A 26,446-nucleotide genomic window follows, 5' to 3' on the forward strand; every position below is an offset into this window, starting at 1 on the left:
CTCAAGCCCTCAGTCCTCCAATCACCGTTCGGTTTTGATAATGGTTATTTCCTTTGAGTGTGACTATATGCCTTGGCTCTCCAGGTCAGGCCTCCTACACAGAGATGTTGATTCAGTCTCTCTTCTGCAGCATCTTGCATTACTTTTGTGTTTGGAAGAGAGCTCATCACCATATATGCCTAGTGGCTTATGAGTGTATATGTGGATGTCTTTTTTTCATCCTGTAGTCGGGGCTTGAGATCTGAAACAGGCAGACTCCAATCTTGTGCCTACTGCAAAGAAGAGCAGCTGAAAAGCAGCCAGCTCTCCACCGGGGCGCTCCTTTCATGCCCTGGTGGCATTTGGTGGAAGGGACTTTAGCTTAGCATTGCCAGCCTGGCATCTCCAGTTTAAGGGCCCCCCGTTAAAGAGGATGGGGGAGTTTGCCTGAGGCCACAGACAGCCTCTGCCAGTCTGCAGGCCCAAGCAAAATGGCAGTCCTGAGAAGGTACCTCTTCTTTGTGGGGCTGTCCTTGAATGTTGTCCAGAAGCTGCATCTAGCACAGAATAAAACAGTCCAAATATTGATTTGCGGAAGCTGCCATGAGCCCATTACATGGCTATTGGACAAGCAGCGCCAGTGAAGCATGAGCTCCTGGGCACAGTTCAAGGCATCGATCTTGACCTTGGGCCTTCTGAATGATCCGGGATTTGCATAGTGCAAGCAGACTTGCCTCCTGCATCAGCCCACTGGCTCACGGAGAGGATGCGGATGGCAGGCCGGAAAGGACGGCAGCTCAGGCAAAGGTGTGCCTTGAATTCAGAAGGTCCTATGCTCAGTCCCTGGCCTCTTCCGATAGGGCTGACGGAACCTCTGTGAGCGGCTGCCGAGCAAGGAAGACAGTTCTGAGCTAAATGTTGCAATGGTTGTACTGGTGCCTTTGCAAGACAGACAACTGGGAGGCTACACAGAAGAGGCAGCTTTCCGGAATGGCACTGCCCTTTGGAGCTTGCCCCTCCACTGGCTCACCTGGCTGCATCTCTCTCAGCGGCTGCAGATCTCCTGCAGTCCTTCTCATTCCCTCAAGCTTTTAATAGATCCTGGTTTCATTTGTCCCACTACTTCCTGAAAACGCTTGTTCACTTTTTTGTCTCTGCTTTACAGCTTTCTCCTTTGCATTGACCATTGCTTATTGACTGCTGAATATTGTAGGTATTAGCTTCTGTTAGACACCTTGATTACCTATTTGTAGAAAGGCAGGTTACAAACTGAACAGGGCTGCAATTCTATACTTACTAACCCCTCAGCTGTCCCACTGAATCCAGTGTGATTTACTCCTGCATAGCTATGTGTAAGATTACACTTATACAACTGGAGCTCAGTCGGTGAGGTACAGTCGAGAGAGTGGTGGACTCGGAGAGCAGAGGTGTGTCTTCCAGTCCCCACTCAGCCCTCTAAGCCACTGTGGCGAGTGGGGCACTCTCTTTCTCAGTTGAACCACCCCATGGGGCGGTTGTGGGGCTCAAAGGAGAGCACCTATGCAGGCTGGCAAAGCGGATCCTGATTGCTGCCGTGGGCACTCGGAGGCTGGACAGATGTTGCCCATTCGCAACCACCAATTAAGCCTTTGCGTGGCCTGGAGCAGCACTTGGCCATAAAGACTATTTGCTGTAGCGATTAGTTGTAAGGTGAAACCTTGACTCACTTGTGGCCGCTCCAGAACTCTTCATCCAGTCATTCCCTATAAAGCCCTGTTACTCCCATAAAGATCATTGCTGCACTTTGGACATGGATCCCAGTCATCGGCTGGTCGCTCTTGAACTCTCATTTAGGGGGCAGAAGTCTCAGGGATAAACACAGCTCAAGCTGATTTACAGCTCCACCCTGACAAAAAAATAATGTCTAGAAGTGTCAGAAGTGGAGGGGGCATGGAAAAGGAAGCTGGACTCTAAATCATCGTTTTTATTAGACAAGCTGTAATTTTTCTACAGCTATAAAGCAGGATAAAACACAAGTTTTGCTTAGCCCTGGGCACGTCGTCTCAGTGAGTTCAGAATACAAATATCAGGGCAGTCAAGCAGAAGGCATTCCGCTTCTGCCGGTGCTAATGTTCTTTTCCTTCTATTGACTCATTTTCTAATGCCAATATTATTCCCAGTGTTCTTGCTCTTCCTCTGTAAAATCGTTGGGGGAGAGTGTCCCATCCGTGCTGCTATCGCTGTGCGGCTCAGTTTCTTCTGCCCAGTGACCGCCGTGCTGCATGGCCCGGACCTCCACGCATCCCCCCACCTCTGCCCTGGGCTTCTGGCTGTACTTGTGCGTCTGGAGAACAGTCACGGTGTGCTGGGTTCCTCCAGGATCCTGGGCTGGAGGCCGCTGGCCATCTTCATGGGTCCCTTTAAGCTGGGATAGGCAACATGGGGCTCCCTACTCTCAGACCCCTTTCCTGGTACCTGCCAAGATTCTCTACTTCTTCCACATTTTATTTTGAGCAAATAAAGGCATTTTGAGGAGAGTGTTTGAGAAAATGAAATGGGAAGGTAAGCTGGCCAGCCAGGCCAGAGCGAAGGAGAAAGGAGCCCCTTTGCTTCCTGTGAAGCTGTTTCCTGTGGGCGCCCTCTTTGCTGTGCTGTGTCTCAGCACCTGCCTCCGCCTTGTGCTCAGGCCTTTGGCCAGGCTACCCCGTTTTGCCCGTGTTCCTCAGGGACGCCATCCTGCGGGGCATCCGGGGAATCTCTCAGATCAGCAACTGTTGCCCGGAGGTGGCCTCCCCTGCTGAAGCACTGGGGCCAACCAAGCTGTCCTCCTCCCCCAGTGAAGCCGTGGCCAGCTCTGATTTCGCCCGAGGAAGTTGCCGCAGAAGGGGGGATATGACAGCTTCCTCCTTTCAAAGGAAGCCATTTTGGTGGCCAGTGTGTCCGGCTTCAACAAATGATCCTCTTTCTGTATAGGTATCGTCTGGCGGGCCTCCCCGGAGAGTACCAATACAAGAATATCACCAGTGCAGAGATAAACTACTGTTTGGTCAAAGACCTGATCATCTGGACTCAGTATGAGATCCAAGTGGCGTCTTACAACGGAGCTGGTCTGGGCGCCTTCAGCAGGGCAGTCACAGAATATACGTTGCAAGGAGGTGAGTTCTGCAGGGCGTCTTTCGTCCCGCTGCTTGAGCATAAAATGCCCGCGTGGGTGTTAGTGGGATCACTCCTGAAAGCACGAGGGGGAGACTCTTTCTCAGCAGGCTGAGTGTGGGAAGAAGCATAATGTGAGCAGGGAGGAAAGCAGGAGGTGCTGATGTGCCTTTTCGGGGTTCAAGAAGGTGACGGCCAGCATCTGCCTTGCCTTTCCCTCTTTTACCATGTTCAAACATTCGTCTTTGTTGTTTAATCCTCCTTTGTTTTATTTCTGGGCAGCCTAATCTTCCCACTTCGCTTGAATCCCACTCCGTATCTGACACAAGATGCAGTCAGATACAACGTGGGCCAAATTATATTCTGGACTGGACCTCTGTTATTGCTCTGCAAGTATGCAGTTTTAGGAGTTATTCCGTGAGTACAGTTTGGCCTAACCAGGAGTAGCAAGTGACTCCCTTCCAAAGTTTGCTGGCTCATGTGCTCATCTTGACTGGCGGATCCAACGTCAGGGTAGTCCCATGGGCCTGATTCTACTGGATGTGGCTAGAGGGCCTTAGGAAACGTCAGCATCCCAGCACCAATGCTGTGAGAGTGCTTTGCCTTCAGAGCCACGGCGCTAAGTTTGGAGAACGCTCTCTCCATCCCCACACCTGGCACTGTGCTTTCCGCACTGGCTGCGGCACATTTCAAGGAGCATGGTGGGAAGAAAGAAATAAGGCTCCGCTAGGACGCAAACATGTGCTTGATTGATACAGGCAACCTTGCAGGGTACAGAACATTTTTGAGTTTGATGCTCTAGCTCGGAGGCTTGTATTTGATACTGGGAATATTTCCTCCATGTAGATACAGCAGTTGCAAAAGGATAGGTTAATGGCCCCAGGATTTTGAGACCTTTCGCCCTCGTTGTTCCAGAGTATCATCTTTGCTCATTTGTAAAAGGCCTCTTGTGAATGAAAATGAAGCCATTGTAGTGTCCATTGATGTCCCCAAATTGCATCCCATTGCTGAATTTAGTAGAGAGTGTCGTGGTTTTAGTTTTAGTGAGTTGTAAAAAGCAAGAGAACTGTTAAGAGCTCCCATCTGAGATATGGTACATCAGCTACTCCATAATCAGCAATGGTTTTGCTGACTGGGAATAGGAGAGTAATATTACTGCATGATTAAATACAGTGCACCTTTGTGAGAAGGTTTGCATAACTCGGTTAGAGACGAAGGGGGAAATTCAGCCGCAGCGAGATGGGGCAGTAAAAGGGACACCTGATTTCTCCAGGTGTTCTCCCAGGCACTTCCTTGGCAAGAAACTAGCTCAGAATTAATCAGCTGAAGCAGTTTCCAGTAAGGCGTTTCTTGGAGAGTAGGAAATAGAGATGGTTCTTGTACTATTGGCGTGCGCACACACAATGTTCCCTGGTTGATCACTGGAAGCAGGATCTGGCCAGATGGATGCCCACATCCTTGATCAGGCTCAGCACGGTGGTTCTTGTGGTCCACATGTCTCTGAGAGCACCAGTGTCAGCTCTCGATAGGTGCTTTGGATGTACTGCAGGATGTACAGGGGAAGCCACACAGTGGATTTAATTATCATTGTTCAAGCTCATTTTATTTTATTTAAACTCTACAGACACTGCGTGATGGATCCGTTCCATAAGGAAGGCACAACCTCGGGGTTCCACGGGCTGAGCAGGGCTGCCCAGGACATTTTGGGGGGCTTTGATGGCACATAGCAAAGGCAACACACACCATTGAGAGATCTTTTTATTTTTATTTATTTATTAAAACATTTCTATGCCGCCCCTTGCCGAAGCCTCGGGGCGGCTCACAACACAAAATAAAATACAATAAAATACAAAAATAACAATATAAAATTAACAATATAAAATAAATAACAATATAAAAGAAGTCAATAAATAAATACTTTTCCCTTGACAATCAGTCGTCTTCAAATCTTTGCCACATTCCCCTAAAGACCCCATTGGAAAAATGAAATGCAACAGACAAAGCCAATTAAGGGCAATCATTACTTAACAAATAACAGGATTCCCCATTCAATTCAGATATCTTTATCAAGAGAGATGTTAGGCATATTGTTAAAAGAAAGCTGCACCTCCTTCTAGAACTCCATCTGTGCTGTTTCTATTTAACCATTGGACTATATCCCCTGATGGAAATATTTGAAATGCACCGGGAATTATTCATTAAATTTTTGGTATATTTAATTGGCTGGCCCCATTACATTTTCTCTGCAATTGGTGCAGCCACGTCCTTTTGTTTGCACAGGAAGGAATAGCCTACTAAAATATTGAGAGTTCTGATATATTCTTCTCCACAATGTCTCACTCTGAAGTGGCACGCATTCCGATACTCCTTTCCTACCTTGATTGGAATCATATTCTTTCTGCTGCCTGTAAGGTCTTGACATTCTCTTTCATTTGGCATTTCATGTTGTGCTGATACTTTAACCATCTCCTTCAGCATCTATTTAGATTTCAGATCTTTGATTCCTTTCCTTAATCCCAGCAATTGGCTCTAATGTAGGTTGCTTGATATGGCGTGATGTTATTATCATCTTTTATTGACCAGCGGTCGGTAGTCATTTATATATATAAATCCTATGCCGTACGTTGGAAGAGGTCCATTCTGCATTACAGAACGTAAGGTTCCTTGCATTCTTGAGCAAGGAGCTTAAACTATGTGATAGATAGTGAATGGCTGTAGATTAAAAGTTGGACATTTAACTTTTTTAAGTCTATTTTTGTGTTAGTGCTTCATAATCTAGACAGATGAGCCACATAGCTATGTGCTAATGTGGATTTTATTGCACTGCAAATGATTAGGTTTTCTCTTTCGAAGGTTTCTCATTTGCCATGGAAAGGGCAGCCTTTCCTGGACCCCATCTCATTTGAGAGATGACTAATGTCAGAGCCTCTCAGTGAGGTGATGGGTTTCCCTCTGTTACTCTGCAGTTGGAGAAAATCCAGGCAGTTGCTGCTTGTGACCATTTTTCACTCCTGAATAATATAAACAGCTCCCAAATCCCTCGTGGGGGTGTAAGAAACGGAAACTTTCTCTTCAGGCTTTCTTCTCTGTGCATTCGAATAATTGTGTTAGAAGATGATGAGATACTCCGGTGCAGGAAAGCCGCGGGCACATTCACTTCCTGGTTGCTTCCCAGCTCAGTGGTAGTGATGGTGCCTTCAGAGTGCAAAACCAGTGGCTAAGAACCTGCAGCAGAGACCAAAGGTCCATCGAGTCCAGCAGTAAGCGGTCAACTGCCTCTCGGCTGCCCATCTGAAGCAAGCAGCTGTTTCTGGCAGCACTGCTTTTCTTTCCCCGTGGAAACCAGTAGACGGATCGCACCACTGGTTATAAAGAGGAGAGAGGGGGAGGCCACCTGTGAAAAATAGGCTGGAGGGAAGGTGAAGGTCACACCACCACCAAGCGTCCTTTGTCCAACAAGGGTCCTTAGCAGGAGCTGGGCTTTGTCCCTTCCAGCCATTTTCCAAGAAGGCAGTTGAGTGGCAGAATCGCTTAGTCAGCTCGCAGAGCAGAACGATGGTTCGGCGCTCACTTCTCACTAGCGTACAGTCACCTTGGGGAGATGCCCCTCTGCACGTGGGAGATGCCCCTCTCTTCCTCACTGCATGCCCACAACATTCAAGCATCTCATTTATTTCCGTCTTCCTTGCTCGTCTTCTGATGACAAAGCAGATCTGGATCTTTGCTCACACTCAGAACGAGTCTGTGCACCTATCATTCTTCCATGCCTAGTTCGTAGGACAAGCGAACGGATCAGGACATTCGTATCACTCCCACAGTCCTCCTTCCCTGGCAATTTGGCAGCCACGGAAAGCTGACTAGGAAACAGAATATTCGCACCCACACAGAAAACGTATGGAAATCTCTTCATCAGCACATAAACAGGGAGCAAGTGAATCATCCCTTAGAAAGCCGTTCGGGTAAAAAACACAGTAGAAAGTGAATGAGCAAGATGTGCGCACTGCTTTTTATGTTGTGACTTGCAAACCAGGCAGACATCGAGCTACGCTGAGGAAGCCAGCTGTGTCGATTCAAACGCAATCAGTTCCTCCTGGGTCTGTCTGTCTGTCTTGGCCTTATACAGTGGCTGGATCTCAGAATGCAGCGGGGACGGGAAACTGGCTTTCCTGAGCTCTACAGCAAGCTTGCTCACATTACTATGCGGCTTATGGTTCCTCTGTTAAGAAGTGAATTATCTCACTTCAATTTATATCCCCGTGAGCAAGATAGCTACACATTTAAGATAGCTTAAAATTGCATTATGACTGATCTTTATGATAATTTCCCTAACCCAAAAGACACCTGGGGATGGCAGTTTTGTAGAGGGTGGTTAGCACATCACAGTTGCCAGATTCCAAAAGAGGGGTGAACCATGCAAATTAAAGGGATTTCAGTCTGTCTAGAAATGCCTAGATATGATCTCCTGGCTAGGAGGCATTTTCGTTCACTTCTTTGAATGACAGAAGAGAGGGAATTGGCTTAGGAGGCAGACCTGGAATGGCTTCGTGGTCTCCTAAAGAAACAGCTTGGAATGCAACACTTCTTTCATGACCAGTTGTCCATTTCTAAGCCTTCAGTCCAACACGCATGCTGATTTGAAAGGGAGTCAACCCAAATCAGTGAAATCCATGAAATAAATTTGCTTACAACTGAGAACTAAGTATCACAGAGCCACTTTTTAAACCAGTATTACAAAAGAAAAACGGAATCTTCAGAAACAGTCCAGTCTGCCTGGCAAAGGGCCCATGATGTTTGGGAATGGAAACTAACATTCTGAAATATCAAAAGCTTCTTGCAAGACCATCCAAGCCTTTGCTACACACGCCCCTTATCTTCTGGCTCTGCATATTCACAAATCGTTAGTCGCAGTGGCAATCTGTTTAGCCTAAATCCCTCCTCATTTTCCCATTACTGTGCCACCTGAGTCCATTTAATGGCTTCCATTCATGCTGCCTTTCTGACCTTTTCTGCTGAAAGCATTTTGAGATTACTACATATTAACTTACAGATCTAGATGCCCGAGTTTCTGATGCATTTCTAGCTAAGTGAACTTTACCAAGAAGAACGTAAAGGTTGGTTCTTTCACACCAGCTTTGCTGTGCGATTCGGGGAATTCCTCAAATTTGTCAGAAGGCATTGCAGGCTGTGCGCCACCAGGGAAAGGAGTCTGTTTTGGTTCAGAGCAATCTGCAGCCTCCATGTTGTGCCGGGAAGCATCTGTGAGCAGCGTGAGCCTGGTTACTGGCCCATTGCTACCGCTGCGCCATGCGCAGCAACAACTTTCAGCACAACAAGGCACAATTTCACACAGCACCTTTACTCATCTATGCTGATTTTTAATACACGTGCACGCATATGCAAAATATCCACACACTGGCCAGTCAGTCTTTTTTTTATCCCCAGAGCAAGCGCTTTCACTGAGATTCAGAAGTTGCATTTCTCTATGAACTATGCCATAAATAATGATTTCCAGAACTGCATTTCCCCCAAGTCTGGATTTTATCATTTTCTCCCTTTTGCAGCAGCTCCCTTTTATGCTGCAGTGATTTATTCCAGGTTAAAAAGCATCATGCTTTTGCTGAAATAGAATGTTTTCCATTCTGAAATAAGAAAAATCCAGCATGGAATTGCCACATTACTTTGAAAGTTGTCAATAAGTGCTTCTTCATCTTTGTAAAGGCTCCCAAAAAATGTGGGTTATGAGCAGAAACCCTATGTTTGTGCATGTAAGTCTCAGTCCCAAAGGGCAGATCCCCTGTTCCTCAAAGTCTTTCAGAGTCTTTCAAAGAGATGATCTGCAAAGTTGTGCAGCAGGAAAATGTTTAAGAATGACTTCAGAGTAGGCGCACTCTGCACGAAACACTTCCAGGACTCTCAGTCTAGCCTGTGCCAAGAAGCCGTTATTCTTCCCAAAGTGAGAAGCTGGCCTCGCCGAGGAGGGTGGGCTCCCCACAGTCATCCTCTTTGCTGGCACCAGCACATCGCCCACGTCACATGCCCACTCAGTACCACAGAAGTGCAGATCCTGGGTGCCAAATGGCAGCACCCCAGAAGATCAGTACGGAGCATAGGCAGAAACCCCTGGAAATGTCTTCCATGTAGACTTCATTATAAGATGTTAGAGTTGCGGAAGACCACCAGGCCAGGCTTAATCAACGGGGACAGGAACATGTTGGAATGGATTATGCCCTGTGTTAATCAAGGCTGCACTCCTTTGCACGTTTACCTGTGGAACAAGTCCCACTGTTCACTGGAACTTGCTTTTAAGCCGACAGCAAAAGGATCCCATTGTTCAGAGAATCACAGAGATGGAAGGGAACAGAAGGCCATCAGGTCCATCCCCTGCTCAGTTCAGGACACCGAGTTAAACCATCCGTGGTGACAACATTCATGGTCTAACTCTGTGAATTTCTATTTCCGTATCAGGCATTTAAAATGTCTCAGTTCAGTCCAGATCAGCACCCTCCTTGCAACACACATCCGGCTGATCGCTCACTTTTCCCGAGGATAAGTTAAGCAAGCCTTAGTGTTTCCTAAGTATCAGCACCATGGACAGTTCTCTGTAGGCTTATGTACGCACTGCCCACAGAGAGAAGCAGAGGACAAGCAGGGAATTGATACGTTGCTCCGGCAAGTGTGTAAGAAGGCCGATAGCAACAGGGATGTCTTCCTCCTCTGTGGAAACCACCTGTATCCTTTTCCACACACACTGCTGGAAGACGCAGGAAGCCACCTGCTGCTCCTGGACATGGTGTATCAGTTACGGGGCACCTGCAGATAGTGCCGGGATCGCGTCTTTGGTGTCAAAGCAGAGGGACAAAACCAGCATTTCAGCTGCAGAGAGCAAGGGCCCACTGCTCCTCTTCCCCTGTGGAAGTCTCTAGTGGAATGGCTATTCCAGAGGCTTTTAGGGCTTCGAATGTTAACAGCGGCGCCTTGAAGTGGGTCCAGCTGTGGACTGGTAACCAGTACCAATGGAAGGAAGATACGCGTCTAGATGAGCTAGCTTCTGTTAACTACCCGGCTGCCCTCTTTCGGACCAGGTGATGATTCCCAACAATTGGCCAAGGCAGTCCCACATATAACGCCTTGCCATAATGCAGCCAGGTACTTACCAGAGAGCAGACACCTGTAGCTAGGCTGCCCCAATCCACGTAAGGGAGCTGCTACGCTGGTCCAAGCTGATGCAGGTGCTCTGTGCCACCGGTCCAGCTGTGCCTCTAGTGGCAACACTGCATTCAAAGGCACTCCCAGTCTGTGGACCGCATCATCGCTTCGTGGGAGCACAACCCCCTGCAGAACAGGGCCGGGTATCCCTTGGCCAGGTCAAGGAGCCACCCGCTTGTGCAAACGGGCTGTTTGCAGATATGACCTCATATAGAACCAGGAAAAAATATTTGCAAGTAAGTATTTTTATGAGTGTTTTTGGAATGGTGGTTCTCCGGGACTGTGGAACTGAGAGTAAACAATCCAAGTAAATGGATGAAATTGAACTTTTTTTCCTTTTGAGACATGATCTCTTTCTTTGGCCGGAAGCCACCGTCAAAGCTTCCCTTGATCCTTCGCTGCCCATTTGCACAGGGTTGCTGTACTTGGACTCTTTCTTGTTGCTTCTAATTATGAATAAATGAAAGTTTAATTTTTGGATCTAAAGGTTGTTAAGTAAATTGACTAAAGGTGAAATAACCTTGTTAATGATCTTTACAGTTTGCAAATGAAGTGCTATATGAAATACGATTTTAACTATCCAGTATACAAAATGTTACTTTAGTGGGTCTGTTGTTGAAGGCTCTGTAATTTAGGCTACAATCCTGTGTAGATACACCTGGAAACAAGAGCAACTGGGCTTACACTGGGATTTATTTTCAAGTAAACATGAATGGGATTGAGTGGTTAGCCCCTTTTTAAAGAAGAACAAAGATCTAGGATCCAATCTCTATGCCATAGGTTTTTATTTGCTGCCCTCTTGATTGTTTCCTCCAATTTTTAATGAACAGAAGAAAGTATTATAATTATTTTTTTTTGCAGTCTCCCGATACATCCATGGATAACAGAGAAAACTATTCACCCATCTTCTGTGTGTCTGCCTTAGGTCTTTGGGGAAAAGCTCATCTGTAGAATAATAAGCCACAAGAACCATTTCATCCCCTCCTCTGGCCATTGAAGGGCTCTCCAATAGAAACTGAGAAATAACCCAATTAACTTTCGTTATAAGTCACCTCTGAGCATCAGAAACATAAATCACAGATCCCTGTTCACACCACTGTTGCTTCCTTTGCATTGTGAGTGTCTGCTAAAGGTTCTTCTTTCTCCCTTCTCTTTTCTTCCACCTGTTCTGCCCGGCTGCCATCAATTCCACTTTGTCTCTTCCCGGCTGGCCTCGTGCAGTGCCTACCGCACCTCCACAGAACGTCCAAGCAGAAGCGGTGAACTCCACCACCATCCAGTTCTTATGGAACCCGCCTCCACAGCAGTTCATCAACGGGATCAACCAGGGATACAAGGTTTGGATCAATACCTTCTACATTATGTAGCATATCCACAATAACCTGTCGTGCTGCAGTTACACAAAATTTAGGGATGGGCCTGAAAGGCCATCTCCATCCAGAACCTCCATCCTGGCCTGCAGACCTAGATCTATGACCAAGCAGATGTTCTGCATTGCCTTGACATCAAAATTGCCGTTGGTGAAAGTGAGAGGTGGAACCTTTTCCGTTGCACCAGCTGTCCTCACAATGGTCGCCTCGTCCCCTCAGTCATGGCTTTAAAATGAGTTGCAAAAAAATACCTACTACCCAATCAGAGCCCTTTGGTGCTCTGTGCACTGGTGCGGTTTAATCAGTTGTTGGTCCTGAGGTTTTAATGGCCACTTTGGTTTTATTGTGGCATGTCCTGCGAGAGACTAAGGACTGCGCAGTGGGCTAAAAATGCCCCGGTTAATAAAAAGCTAGCCATGAACTCATTTGGAAACTTGACAGTATGACTGGGTGATTTTCCGCAGTGAGGACTGGTCTCTGACATGTAGAAGCTGGCTTTCCCAAACGCTCGCAAATTATACATCATGCCAGTGCACCCAGTGATGCCTGAACACATGATCACAGCTGTTTGGGTGACGCTTCCCTCCTTGGTGGGGTGAGGAGAAGAGAAGGTGACAAATGCGCGTCATGATCAGTTTTGATGAGTGACAGCGAAGGGAACCTGTCCAACTCCCCACTACGCAAAGCCAGCGACATCTGAGGAAAGGACCCAATTGTTCCATGATGTCAGAACACTGCTTCTCCTGGAATCAAATGGAAACTGTGGCTGACTTTGACAAGGGCCACTCTTCAAAGGGCTCTTTCTGGCAGGCCCAAGGGGCTCTGAGAACTGAGCTTCTCCGGGCTACAGCATCCAATTTGCTAGCCACAGAATTGATCCTCCGGGCCTAAAGGGGATTGTGCCTGGGAACTGAGACCAGAATGACCTTTCAGTAATGGGCTTGGGATGCTTAACAAAATAAGTTCAGCTCCACCATTACTGCTGGGCTGTTATTGGAGCTTGTTTTTATAACCAATTTGTTGTTTAAGCCATGCTTCCTTTAGAAAACGTATGAAATGATTCACTGGCTGATTCACACTTGTCAAGCAGTAGCAATACCCTTGCTTTTAACTGTCAGCATTCTTCCTCCATCCCTTTTCTTTAATTCCTTTAGACTGGAGCATCTGTGCAGTTCGCATTTCTCTTACAGCTTTTTAAACCGTAATGTGTATGGTGTGGGGAGAACATTTCTATCACGTTTTCTTGTACTGCATAATTTGCGTAATGGTTTATAAATTACCAGTAATCAAAATTTTCTGTGTCTGCTTGCCAAACGGATGCCACCAATTGCATACATTCCATGGTAAATGCACCCAGCTTCATTTTATGGGACTGTGCAGTGCTAAACTCTTGGGAAGCAAGGGAATAGAAAAGCACAGTTGCTGACATTTGGACATTTGCATTGTTTCTCATAGACATGATTTTTAAAAAGGAGAAGCAAGACTCTCTGTTTGCCATTATGAACTTTCCTTTCCTTTTGAAACTTGCCAGAATGCAAGTGAATCTTCTTCCAAGCATGATGTGACAATTCCATGAGTGGAGGGAGTGGGAGCATGAAATCAACCTTCCTTCCCTTGTGAAGCTGCTGTGAAGTCAGTTCCGGTTGCCTGGAACTTGGGCAGATTGGGTGAGAGTGTGAATTCTGGCAGCTTGCTGTGAAGGCTCTGTGTCCATATGGGCCATGCTCCAGGAGATCACAGCTGCAGCTGAGGACTTGTCCATACCTTGCTTCAACTCTGTGTTTGCCGATTACAAGAGCGTGTTCATTCTTGACCCAGTACCATAGTGCTGCTAATTCAAGCAAAATGCTTTGAAAGGGTAACTTCGGCCATACAAGTGGTAATATTTCCCAGAGGCAGCCACACGTGTCCCCTTTCAATGCTGCAAGGATGTCCAGAATAGGTCAATTCTCATGCAGAACCGCTGCAGGGGAAACCCTTGTTCATGTGTTGATTACCTAAAATAGTCAGCAGAACAAAGGTCCCCAAAGAGAAATAAAGCAGCTCTCCCTTCCTTGCCCCTTTCAGATGTGCGTTGCCGCTCTTTGGGTCGGTTGGCACCAATCCGTCCCTGTGAAGAAAACGGGCAGGGTGCCTGCTGCCCTTGACCTGGCCTTCTGCTGCAAAAAGTGATTAGTCTTCTAATGGGCAAGATTCTGAGGTTCTGAAGTCAGTTCTAAAGGACTTTCCCAAGCAGGCTCATTCTTCTTGCAGTTTAGCATCAGTTCTAGTTGCAGAAGAACTTTAAAAGACGTGTGCACTGGAGCCAAGGTAGCTTCCTTCAGGGCAGAGCTGGCACACGGTCCTTCACTGCCTGCCAAGGACAGGACCCTCCGCCCTTTCCCTGTGCCATCCAGACTGGCAAGGGACTCCGACTTCAGCACTGGCTGATGGCAGGATCCTGTCCCCCACTGCTCCTGAGGGTGGCGGGCTTGCTTCGGCAGCACGGGGCAGACTGCCTGGAGCAGGTAGCTCTGTCCCCAGCCCCTCGTTGCCCGTTCGACAACGGCACATTCACACAACGCAGCAGCCACAGGGGCCACCCCGCGTGAGCCAGGCAGTGCGTGTGCCCCGGCTGGGGGACTGGGCAGTGAGCCTGAAGGCTCTCCAGCACCGGTCCCCTGTGTGGCCCCTCGGCCTGCCAGCCATGAGGAAGCGCACTTGCTGCTGCTGAGGGGCCACTTCCGGGGACGGGGGTGGCTAGAGAGGACGGGCCGCCCCTGTTCCAGTGTCTCTCACATGGGGCAGCCATGTCTCTGTCTCCTGGGCGGGGGCACAGCCCTGCTCCAGCCTCGTGTGGGCTGTGCTGCACTGCACCGTGCCCGGGGGCTTTTCTGGCCCCACCTGCTGCCCTCTGTACTCCGTTCAGGCCCGGCTGAGTCCGCTGCACACAAGAACAGCTCCCTCTGGGGTCCGAAGCACCCACTCTGCTCAGATTCAAGAGCCTCTGAGAACGCCTGAATGGGGAGGTCAAAAGGTGTCCCTTTAACTTTTAAAAGGCACACCTTTAAGTGCCCCATCTGTAGCTGCATGCAAGATGAAAGTCCTTCTAGCAAACAGTAACAAGGTGAAATCTGTATACATACACCCATCTTTGTGAAATTGCATTAATGGTGATGTTTGCACTTTGAGAATTGAGCTAATAAAATCCTAGACGTTGAGTGTATTGAATTGTGAATGGGAACTATCCCTAATGCAATTTAATCTTCTCCTAAATTGACTTCCTCCTAGCTCCTGGCCTGGCCAGTCGATGCACCAGAAACCTTGACCACGGTCACCATTACTCCCGATTTTCACGGCGTTCACAGCGGTTACATCACCAATCTGAAGAAATTTACAGCTTACTACACGTCCGTCCTCTGCTTTACCACCCCAGGGGATGGGCCACAAAGTCCACCACAGCTCCTCTGGACACACGAAGACAGTAAGTAGGGTTGTCTGCAAGCCATTTTTCAGACACATGAAACTTGAGGGAATGAGTCCAGAAACTGCTTAAGGCAGCAAACCCACAAATCCTCTGCTTAAGGCAGCAAATCTGCCGGAACCTGTTTAAGGCAGCTAATCCACAAAGACTCCCTCAAAGGGGTGCCCAGTCAGACTTGCACCAATTTGCCCAGGCAATTGGGATCCATCGCTGAACTGCTCTCGTCCCGAATGCCCCCTTCCTACGATTCTGTGGAAATCGCCCCTCCTGTAGCTAAGGATGTATAGATTTTGGAGTCTATCCCATCTTTATTGCACAGGCTTTTATCCCATCTCATGAATGAAACTGTCAGAAAAGCATGCAAGGAAGGCAACCACAATTTATGCATGGTTAACTGGTATTTAACATTGTGGATATTTTTCTTAGCTTAACAAACAGTCAGTAAGTGGAGCACACAAAAAAGAGGGCTGCACAATGGAGACTGGAAAGAGATCACAAACGTGGTGTGTGTGCGTGTGTGTGTGTGTGTGTGTGTGTTTAATGTTATATATTAGCATATTCTCTAGTAATGTTCTTGCTTTTGTACAGCTAAATCTGCATACAATTCCAGAAAGGTTTTTTTTTTTTTTTTAATCCAAATGTCCACAAAATCCACACAACTTAGAAGGTGCTTGCCTGGTGTGGAATCCACAGGTTGGATTCAGAGCCATCCAAAGTCCTGTGAATCCATTTCAGATGTTTCTGACTTGTAATGTCAATGCCTTTGATCTCGTCCTGTCTTTTCAGGTGGCAGAGAATAAAGCGTTACCCACCTTGTGTGGCGGCTCTTTAGGCCTTTGACTAGAATGACCTTTTCCGCTCCCTCACTCTTCTCCTCTCCAGACTTAGCATGCTAAGCTGCTTCAGAATTTCCTGACTGGACCTGTTTTCTGCACCACTAGCAATCTTTGTTACCCTCCTCTAAAATCTTCCTGGTTTTCTATAAAGTACTTGGCCTGCTGATGGCCAAGCTTGTGTACCTGTGGATGGCCCTCCCAGCTGGGCCAAAACCAGTTCCCAAGTTTATTAACCAAGGCAAACAACCACATGGGTTAATCAGACTTTAACAATACAAGCAGCTCTCTGCTGGAAGGATATTTGATACCATATTGTAAATGTTGCCTACCTCTCCCTTGGGGAAGCTCATTCTCTCAGTATAATTGAGCCATAGTAAGTAGCTGGCTTCCCTAAATTGCTTCTAAATAATCTGCTATTAATAAATTGCTATATTATATTGACTACTTAATTGATAAACCAGAGGCACTGCACAATGTGCGAGAGCTGAATTTGCATTTGTTTCCCATTGGTCTCTGTCATGTGGCTCGAGGGTACATAACTGAAAGCACTTAGATGCCGAGAGCGCTCCAGTGCTTATTTGCTTAAACAAAATGGTTGGTCAGCTGGAAAGACACACCATCTGAGTGCCTAATTCCCTGTGAAGTGCATGGGAAGGGCCCGGGTCCATCTCGTCCGGTGCTCTGTTCAGGCACCGGCCAGCCGCCTGCCCACGGGCTCACACAGCATCCCCCACCCAAGGCCCTGGCCATGCAGGCATCCCACCTCTGCTCAGAAGCTAACGTGCAGCCACCCACCCTGCAGCCTTCCAGAGGCGGCCTTCTCCCCACGGCCTGCATTTCTTCAGCCCCCTAAAATTGGTGCTGGGGCGCAGCCAAGGGATGCGACCGAGACGATTTGCTGAAGCTCAGCAGAAAGGGGTCTGGCCAGTGCCCAGCCTGGACACCAGCTGAGCAGCCTTCCCACGCTGCCTTGAAACGAGGGCAGGCCACCTAAAGACACATCAGTGGGTTAAGCAGGGGTGTCAGACTGTCCAAGGAAGAGAGCGGCTCAGTGGCTGAGGCAACTCTCCCATAATTCGGAGGAGCCAGGAGTTAGTTCAGAAGATGTTGGCAGCCGTAGACGGCTTCGCTGTCTTGACACCCAGATGCTCTTGCGCACGGCTCACCAAGCCCCGGGCCCGCAGCAGTGCTCCTGGCTGCGCTTCATGGGCTGGATGTTCCAAGCAGGCCGCCTGCAAACTTCAGTGGCGCTCTGCCCCTTTGCCGCCTCTGCAGCCCCGTGGCCTTGCATCCTGCCAACACAGAAGTCCTGAGAGGGTGACGTGCAGCCGGCTCCTGCAGGCATATATCTTAGTTTATGTTTGTGGCAGGGAGACTGGAAGATACAAAATTTTGGCAGGAAGAAACATGCTGTCTGCCTGTCAACACAGAGAAGATTTGTCATCACAGTGGGCATAATTCACAGGGACATCCTTTTCCACAGGCTCCACGGAAGGTTTTAATTCATTTATTCATGCATTCATTCATTTGAGGGTGTTATTTAGTACCCCGTCCTTCCATATCCAAAGAGCCTCGCTGAGGTTTACCAGTTTTTAAAACAAAGTAAACAACAAAACAGTGAAGAGTAAAACCATAAATTAGAACAAAGACCAGAGCAGCAGCATATTCAATACTATGAAATAAAAAAGGGGAGGGGGGGAATAAAAGAGCTCTCAAAAGCCTCCGCAAATAAAATGCCTGCAACTCTGCTGCCAAGATATGTTTGACCTGGCTCCAGCTGCGATTTCTGGGCGAGAGCTTCAGAGGCAGGGTGCCACAGCCCGAAAGCTTCTGCCCTCAGTGGTCACCCGCCTCCCCTGTGAGGAGAGGGAAGGGCCCACGTGAAAGGGTGAACCCGGGTCTAACAGCCCCTCTCCTGCAGCCTTCAAGTGGTGAGTCTCTCTGCCCAGAATGTCCACCAGCTCCCTGATCGGACGCACCCGCTATTTACCCTGTAGCTGTTTTAGGGAAGGGCAGCTGGGAAGTGTTGTGTCCCCCTGTGCTTTTCATTCACTTCCATGGGGTTTCTGCAAGAGAACATCTCTCTGGATGGTGCCCAATAAAAGCGAGATTTCTCCACTCGCTGCTCCTTCATCACCTTTTGCCCATGCAATAGGCATGCAATGAGCGGGCTATTGGAGGTACTTGATTTGACCCATCGGTGAGGCTGTTCAAGGATAGGCTAGTCATGCACATGGTAGGCAGGTCTTGAATGGAGCCTGCTGGAGCCGGGGGTCAGACTAGATGACCCAGGCGGCCCCTTCTGACTCACTCTGTTTCTGGGTTTCTGTTTAGCTGTCCCAGTTTAACCTAGCTGGAGCTGAAAGACTTTGCACCAGATTTAAAATGGAATCATGAAGCTTAACTATTTTCTTCCAAATAAACCTCTATTCAAAACCATGTTTTAAATGGCCACTTCTCAGCAATTTAATAATCCTACCTAAAAATAAACAAAGAAAAATGCATGCATAGTGTGTCCAATTTGTAATATTGCGTGTTAGATTATTTTTTGGTTCTTTTCGCTGGCCTAATTTATCAAAGTCTGCACAGAGAAGAAACATTTTCTTTGGTTGCAGCACAAATGCCTCCCTTCAATTCCCCGCTTCCCCTTCGAAATCTCGCCCCTGCTGTTGGAGAGAGAAGCCCAGGCTATGCAGGGGCCATGGACAGCTTCCTGATGTGGCCGTTTCCTGTCCCTGGGCCTCAAGATCAGCCATCTGCTCGTCGGTCTTGCTGCAGTGGCAGATCTCATGGACGGCTTTTGCATTAAAGAAGTCTGGTCCCACACGCTGACCAATGGGCCGTGGGAGAGACTTGTGCGAAGAGGAACGGGCGATACAGATTTTCTACCATCAGGACCTTTCTGTGTTAGCAGACTGCAGTCCAACCGTCGCACCATTAGCTTTCTGTGAAGCTGTTTCACTTCAAATGTGCTTCCTTAAAGCCAGGACTGATGCTTGGATTTGAGCCTGGTCTTGCCTGAGAACCCTGAGCTGGTCCTAGGCAAGGCTCTCTCCCCGAATAGCACTTTGAGTCTTGGATGCAGGGGAATATAGTTTCGACTGTGTTCCCTGGACTGCAGGTGCAGAATCATAAATTGGCTGGAGCTGGCTACTGGCAAACCTCCTCCTTCATAGCTGGAGGGCGATTAGAAATTGGATCAAGCGGGGGGGAAACCAAACAGGAATGGCCAAATGGTGTCCGCAGAGCAGGAGGGCAGCCCAGGCCGGCAGGGATCCAGGTGACAAAAGCGTTCTGGATGCAAAGCGAGCAGAAAACCTTCCTCTCCGCACTGTATCTGTGGAGGGCAAGCAGTGTTACAAATCTGTCGGAGAGCCTTAGTTGAAGATCAGGGCTGAATAAAGACGGCAGGTTTTTGCCACACTGCTATTTTACACGTTTTTATTACCCGCCAGGGAATACTGTCTTAAGAGCTGTTGAGCATAAGCCGTAAAAAATCCCTCCAGAACGTCCACCCTGCTGCAGGCATTCCCTGAAGCTCATTACCTTGCACGGTATTTTGAGAGAGGCTTTTGGACGGGTTCCCCCTCCTAGGAAGAGTGTGGTGGCCATCTCCAACCTTCAGGTGCGCCTGCAAAATTGCAAAGTTGCTTGTGCACTTGCAGACCCAGAGTGTGTGTGTAGCAACGCAGTGTGCTCCTTACGCAGGCCCGGCCGGCTTATTTAGCATCTGCAGCAGTCTTTCCCCAGTGAAAAGGCTGCGGGTTTGATTAGACAGCTGAGGAGCTGCAGCAGTGGCACTTGCTTTTTGGGATTCAGCCTGCCTGACTCTCCTGATTCCATTACATCAAGAGCCAAAACAGAGAACAAGTAATTTATTTATGCTGCCCCATAACCTGAGAGCTCTTTGGGTGGCTCACAGAGACAATGGCATGCACAATGAAATCAGCAATTTTCTAAAAAATAGCCAGCATCTGAAAAACAATTAGAATGGGAACAGGAAGCGATGCACGCGACAAAGTAACACCAAGCAGTAAGAAAGCTAATAAAATCATAACTATATTAAAAACAAGCACGAAAGAAAATGTCTTCCCCTGGGGACAGAAGCTAAACACTGAGGGTGCCAGTTGCGCATCCTTAGGAGTGGTCTTCCAGAGGGAAGGCGCAACCACAGAAAAGGCCCTTTTGCTTGTTGTTTCCCCCTTTATTTAGGGGGTGGGGCTCTTGTAAAAGGGTGTCAACAGAAAATCTCAACGGTCCGGTAGGGATACATAGGAAAGCTGCAACTGCCTGCTCGCTCACTTGGGAATGTGCCAGAATCCTCTCCCTGTCAGTCATTTTAGGTACGTGAGTAGCTGGGGCGAGGATGAAGCAGAGTAAGTCACACACAGGATAACCGGAGTCGTCCTCAGCACCTCAGGCAGTGCTCTCTGCTAGCTAGTCTTGCTGGCTGTTTCATTTCTTGAGCGCTGGCACTGCCACGTGCAACCCAGTCCCAACTAAATGGGGCCTGCCCGGTTGACAGATCTCCCTTTCTGATTGCCAGCTCCAGGAGCAGTGGGACATCTGAGCTTCACGGAGATTCTGGACACCTCACTCAAGGTCAGCTGGCAGGAACCCGCCGAGAAAAATGGCATCATTACAGGCAAGTACCAGCAAGTAGCCATTATAAAAGTCCTTGCAGAAGCGGGAAAGGGAATGCAAAGAGGAGGGAGAGTGATACAGAGAGCGAGCATCATATTGCAGAGATCAGCAGGGCAGTTTCTCACAAGAGCTTCTGGCTGGGAATTCAAGTTTGCTCCTTCCTTGTAGCTAAAAAGTCAACAGAAGCGTGTTAGAGGTGTCACAGGCCCAGTGGCCACCAGCTCACAACCAGGGCCTCTGGCAAGAAGAAGTTTGGTGGAAGGAGGAAATCAGCTACCCGCTACGGCTGTGAGCCTGTCAAATCGCATGCCTCTTGAGCCCACGCATGCATGCGCTCACATGCTCCCCAGTTCCTGCTCTCTTGCAGTCCCTCAGAGGTGAGATGGTCACTGCTCCAGTAGTAGGAATGTGGGCACTAAACTCGCAGCTGGGACATCATGACGGACTGAAGTTATTCACTTGCTCTCTGTCACCCAAACGGAAGAGGAGCTCACCATGGTAATTCTCCCTTGACCAGGCATTCCAGTCGGCACTCGCGATGTTTGAGGATTTAATTTCAGTTTGCACCTAAATTTCAATTTCATCTGACTTGTCCCACCCACACTCTCAAAGGCAAGCAAAAGTGTGTACTTTTTGTGTGGGGGGCACACATTCTCGACCTTGCAATTGCATGCGAAGTGAATGTTGGAAAATGCACACTTTACATTCAGATTTTCCCCAAGCCACACGCACATTTGCACTTTTGCCAATGCAAAGTGCATTGCAGTGCAATATAAAGGGCACAATTTTGAAAGCTCCAGGTGAAAATGTGCACTTCCCCCGTTCAAACGAACGAACAGAGTCACAGCTGAGAGTGGGAACAATCCGCATGGAGCCGAAAGTGGAGTTTGGAGAATTTTTGTGAAGTATAACAGACCAATCCTTTCAGATATATTGTGTTACAAAAGGACTCAATGTAAAATCGTCCATAGTCAGGTAAGCTATCAGAGGAAGCTTATGCCACTTTTAAAGGGTATTGGACAGAAATGTTGACAGGACTCCATTCCTCCGCTGCCTGTACCATATTTTTCATGTGCACCTCATGACTGAGTCCCTACATCAAACTGGCGCATCATCCAAGGACAAGAAGAGACCGGAGGCCCTTCTGGGGAGAGAGCAAGGTGCTGTGGGGAGCTCATGTTTTGATGCAGAAAGTGCCAGCATTAAACCCCAGCACTTCTGGTTAAAGGCTGGGGGGATTGGTAGAAGGTGCTGGGAAAGACCCTGGCGGGTCACAGCCAGCGCTGACTTCCCAGGGTAGACGGACAAGACCAGTTTCCTCTACATTCTGAGCCCCATCCCTGAAATGGGGTCCTGTGTGACACCCCACCCCCCCGCTTCATAATGGTCCATTCTGCTTGCCACAGTGTGACACAGACAGTAGGAAAGTCCCACCCCCTTTAGGCCCTGCAGTGTCAAGGTCCTTTTTTTTCTTTTGCTACCTTGACACCCACCCACCTTCCTTCCGTGAAGCCCAGGGTGCTGCATGTGATCCTCCTATCCCTCTTCCCATCACAATATCCCTGAGAGGTGGATTCGGCGAAGAGCCAGTCACCCCGTGAGGCTCCTGGCCCAGGGACCAATGCCACCCTGCAGGTGTCATGGCTGAGCCGGGACCAGAGTGCCAGTCCCCCGAGTCTCAGCCCCGGGCCTCAACCAGCACACCACAGTGGCGTGGCTTGGCTTGGGCATGGCCTGGCTGGTGCGATCATTTCCTCCAGTCCAAGGAATCCTTTTCATGCGTGGGAAGTGCAAGGGTGAAGACATGCCGGGCAAGCTTTGTAAGGAAGAAAAAGTTCCCCTGCAACAGGGGGCATCACCTTTAAGGTTGGAAGATGGGAGGCGGCAAAATCATTCATTTCCCTCTAATGGTTCAGAGGCTGATACAACGCTGCTTGGAAAGGTAAGAGCGCTTAGGAGGCCCCTGCTGCTGCATCACTTGGGCGCATGGGTGTCATTTACTGTGACTTGGTTTTTAATTCTAGCGCATGGAAGGAGAGGAGAGCGCAAGGGGCTTTAGGAGGGAACAGGCCCGCTTTGGTAAATTGCCCATTGCTCTCATTGTAAATTTCAGTATCTTCCTCTCTCCCTTGGTAAACTCTGATTTATGAGGGCTTGGATGCAGACGGACAGTTTGTGATTGGATGTACTGCTTTCTCATACAGAATTTACTCCAGATCAACAGAAAATTATTTTTGAAACTCTCCTGGTCATTAGTTTCAGTTAGGTTGCAGCTTATGGAGAAGGTGCTAATGCAGAGCGTAAGGAATGCTGCTCCTGCTGGCCTCAGTTGGAGTCAGATTGAACCCACCCTTTTCTGTCTGCTTGATTATTCTAAGTACTTACCTGGCATACTCAGTGCCTTTGAAGCTAGGGACTATTTTTTAGACGTGTGGTATGTCCCAGGTTTCTTCCTGGCTGCCTCCTAGCTCAGACTCGAGGGCATTTTGGGGGCCCGTACTGAAAGCCAGTGTCGAGCAGTGGTTTTAGTGTTCGTCTGGGGATCCAGGAGATGTGGGTTCTAGTCCCCATTCAGCCAGGAAGCTCACTGGGTGACTTTGGGTCAGTCTGTCCACCTGACCTACCTCACAGGTTGCTGGTTGTGTGGATAAAATGGGATAAACTATCTATATTTTGTTCTTCGGTGGTTTTTAGTGAAGGTTGGTGGCTCCACCGTCAGCGGGTTTTCATCTGAACTTGTAGAGACTGTATCATGGCGCTGTATCTAGTTGCAGGTTCAGTCAGCACCATGGATCGCTCCTCTCCTTTAAAGCTTAGGCTGAACCCCGGGTTGGATACACCACTCCGCTTACACTGGAGCCATCAGCTTCAGCGCTTGGTTTAGAGTGAGTGTGTGTGTGTGTGTGTGTGTTTGGGGGTGGGGGGGCCATCTCTTTTTAGCAGTAGAATATTTGGTATAGTTTTGGTGGGTGCGGATGCTTCTGCAGAGCCCGTTCTCAGAAACACTAGGATGTAGCGACATGATGAAATGTGATTGTGTCAGTAAAAGTCGAGACTGGGTTGGGATTCCCTGCCTCCTGAGGAAGCTTAGAAAGGTGAGCGAAAACCATTCACCAAAACATCGCCTTCTGCCAGAAATGCCATAAAAACGTTGACGTGGATGTCTTCCCAATAGCTTTTCAGTTAGTCACATCTGAGAACTCCTCTTGGACAAGCAACCCCTGCCTGATAAGGGATTTGGTCCATCGCATGAGGAGGAGAATTGCTCTGATCTTTCAATCTGACCCATCATGGATCCACATGTCTACATGATGTCGGTGCTTTGATACGGGAGCCTGGCTATTTCCTTGCGCGAGTGTTCCATGCGCACAAATGGGAAGCCATCTGCTCTCGTCCAACTGATCGGTTTCCAGCAATGGCCGGCCAGATGTCTGTGGAAGCCCCGCAGAAGGATCTGATGGCAGTCACACTCTCTCTGCTGTTTCCCAGCAACAGGCATGTATGGGTGAAATACAGTCATCCTGACTAGTAGCCTTCTCCTCATGAATTTGTCCAATCACCCTTTAAAGCCATCAAAGCTGGCACTTTCACTGCATGTGGAAGTAAATTCCATGGCCAGACCGTTCACTGCATGCAGAAGCCGGCCCTTCTATCTGTCACGAATCTCCTCCATTCAGCTTCATTGGGTAACCCCAGGCTCCGTCCAGCATTTTGAGAAGAACAGAAAACTTTTCCACATCCACTTTTTCCACACTTGCCTACTTTTACAAACCTCCATCCTGCCTTCCCTTTTGTCTAAGCTAAAAAGCCCCCAATGTTATAACCTTTCCTCCTAGGGGAGTTTTAACACCTTGATCATTCTGGTTGCCCTTTTCCAAATCTAACATCAAGAGCACTTTCTTGCCTTATTCTTAATCACGAGGGAAGTTGTAATTAAGCCACCTTTTCCAACCAAGTCTCTGGATGCTTCCACAAGAAAGGTCCACAAATGTGCTCCAGAGTAAATGAAACGGTCACCAGGAGTTCAGAGGAGGGGGAGGAGAGCACCGGCAAAATCAGAGGCAAATTGAGAAAACCGGGTTTTAGAAATTCGGAGGGAGTTCATGGAAGGCAGGCAGAATGATAAAGAGCAAAGGCATGAAGAGCAGAACAGGTAGTCTCTCACACAGAAAAGTGAGGTGGAGGGTCAGACGCTGTATGGATAAGGACAATGGATTTGCCGCACAAGGTTTGAAAAGACAAGATAAAATGATTCACCTTGCTTTCAAGTCTATGCAAGGGCAGCTGGAGCACAGAGCAATCCCCCCACCCCTTTCTCAAAATTCCCAGCATGTTCCCCTGGGTTGATTAGCAGCTCATTTGTAACTGTTTTCTCCGTTTCACTGGGGACAGAAGCTTCTGCCTAGCAGAAATATTTCCTATATATGCGCACATGAATATTTTTCCTTGGCATATCAGTTTTCCATCAATGTAATGCATTTTTAACAGAATGTCTTCACTTTATTTTAATTCCAATCTTTATGTCTTGGAGGTCCATACATTTTTGCAGGTGGGTTTATTTCCCATTGCCTTGGATGATAGGAAATCGAACTGATAGAGTGAATCAGAAGCATCCCTGCAGCTTTTCCAGTGTCTGTGAATATGTTGTACAGCAGTCGTTTGGGTCATATGTATAATTAAGAAATTTGTATACTCTGCTATGGAGACGGGTAAGCAGACATTTCCCACTGCTGCAACCTGTTCAGGAGTGAATTGAGGTTGAGAGCTGACATTGTCAAAACAGGGCTTCTGTGGGAAATGAGCTGCTATCCCAGGATTCTGTCACAACAACCGTGGCTGTCCTGTGAGTTGGATAGGATGGGGAAACGAATGAAAAAATATTGGAGAGGATTTGCAGAGCAACTCAGTGTGAAGAAGTGATGGCAGCGCATGATACAAAGACATGCATAGACTGGGAGACTAATTCAAGAGACAATGGTGCAAAGGAAATTGGGAGGGTCACTAGATACAAAAAAGAAGAAACAATGCTGTTTGTTTACATATGGACATCTTACGTTTCAATAAGGAGTTCCCAATCAGCTTTAATAAGCATCATGAAGCAGTAAGGTAAAAGCCAACCATTCTATAATGAAACAGAACAGCAACAGAACAACCACAGTGACAAATCGACAAGGCCTGCGTACTGGATGGGTTGCACCAGAAGAAGGGCGAGGAAGCGATTTAGGTAGAGTAGCAAGCTTTCCCAGTGTCCAAAAGCCTTTTGGAGTCATGGCAGAGCCTTATGGCTGCAGCTTGTTAGGCCAGAGATGGTTATCCTGAAACTGGCTTCTCGGGACCTTCAGTTGACAAGGGCTGCTTATGCCGTGGGAACTAAATAGCTTGCCTTACTGCAGCAGCTTTTCCTCCCAGGAATGGGGAGCATTAAAACAACGCATGGCAAGAGGCATTGTCTTTTGATCAGTCCTGGGGAGAAGCGTTGATGCATCACTCACACAGATCCCTTTGGGGATTGACAGAACATTCCCCGGCCTATTCAAAGAACCAAGAGAGCTGCAGCAAAGGGAGTGTAAGCTTTCTTTCGCCTCTTTATATTCTGCTTCCATATCTCATCTCTGTATTCAATAAACTGTATATCATCTTTGACACAGATGGTTTTGTTTCATCCTAAGTATCCTCGAATCTAAAGCAAAGTGCCTTGACCAGACCAGGCCCCTAGAGTTAAAATAGCACGAGAACATAAAAAGGCCTTCCTCGGGCACTGGAAGGACAGCCATGTTGGTGCCAAGTAAACTGCCTGGGGAGAGAGCTCCAAAACC

The 26,446-nt window shown here is 48.1% G+C and overlaps 1 protein-coding gene across 3 annotated transcripts in view; it reads left to right on the forward strand.

The window, feature by feature from the left end:
• SDK1 (sidekick cell adhesion molecule 1) overlaps positions 1 to 26,446 on the forward strand; it is a 482,213-nt gene that overhangs the window by 328,777 nt on the left and 126,990 nt on the right. For all 3 annotated transcript variants that reach the window (XM_044433572.1, XM_044433573.1, XM_044433574.1), the window contains 4 exons: positions 2,932 to 3,113; positions 11,539 to 11,654; positions 14,958 to 15,150; positions 20,533 to 20,631. In XM_044433572.1, the coding sequence (XP_044289507.1) occupies positions 2,932 to 3,113; positions 11,539 to 11,654; positions 14,958 to 15,150; positions 20,533 to 20,631 (590 nt within the window). The remainder of the gene's footprint in view (positions 1 to 2,931; positions 3,114 to 11,538; positions 11,655 to 14,957; positions 15,151 to 20,532; positions 20,632 to 26,446) is intronic.

This window comes from Varanus komodoensis, unplaced genomic scaffold (genome assembly GCF_004798865.1).
Source record: "Varanus komodoensis strain SLA01 unplaced genomic scaffold, ASM479886v1 scaffold26, whole genome shotgun sequence".
In the NCBI taxonomy this organism is placed as follows: Eukaryota; Metazoa; Chordata; class Lepidosauria; order Squamata; family Varanidae; genus Varanus; species Varanus komodoensis.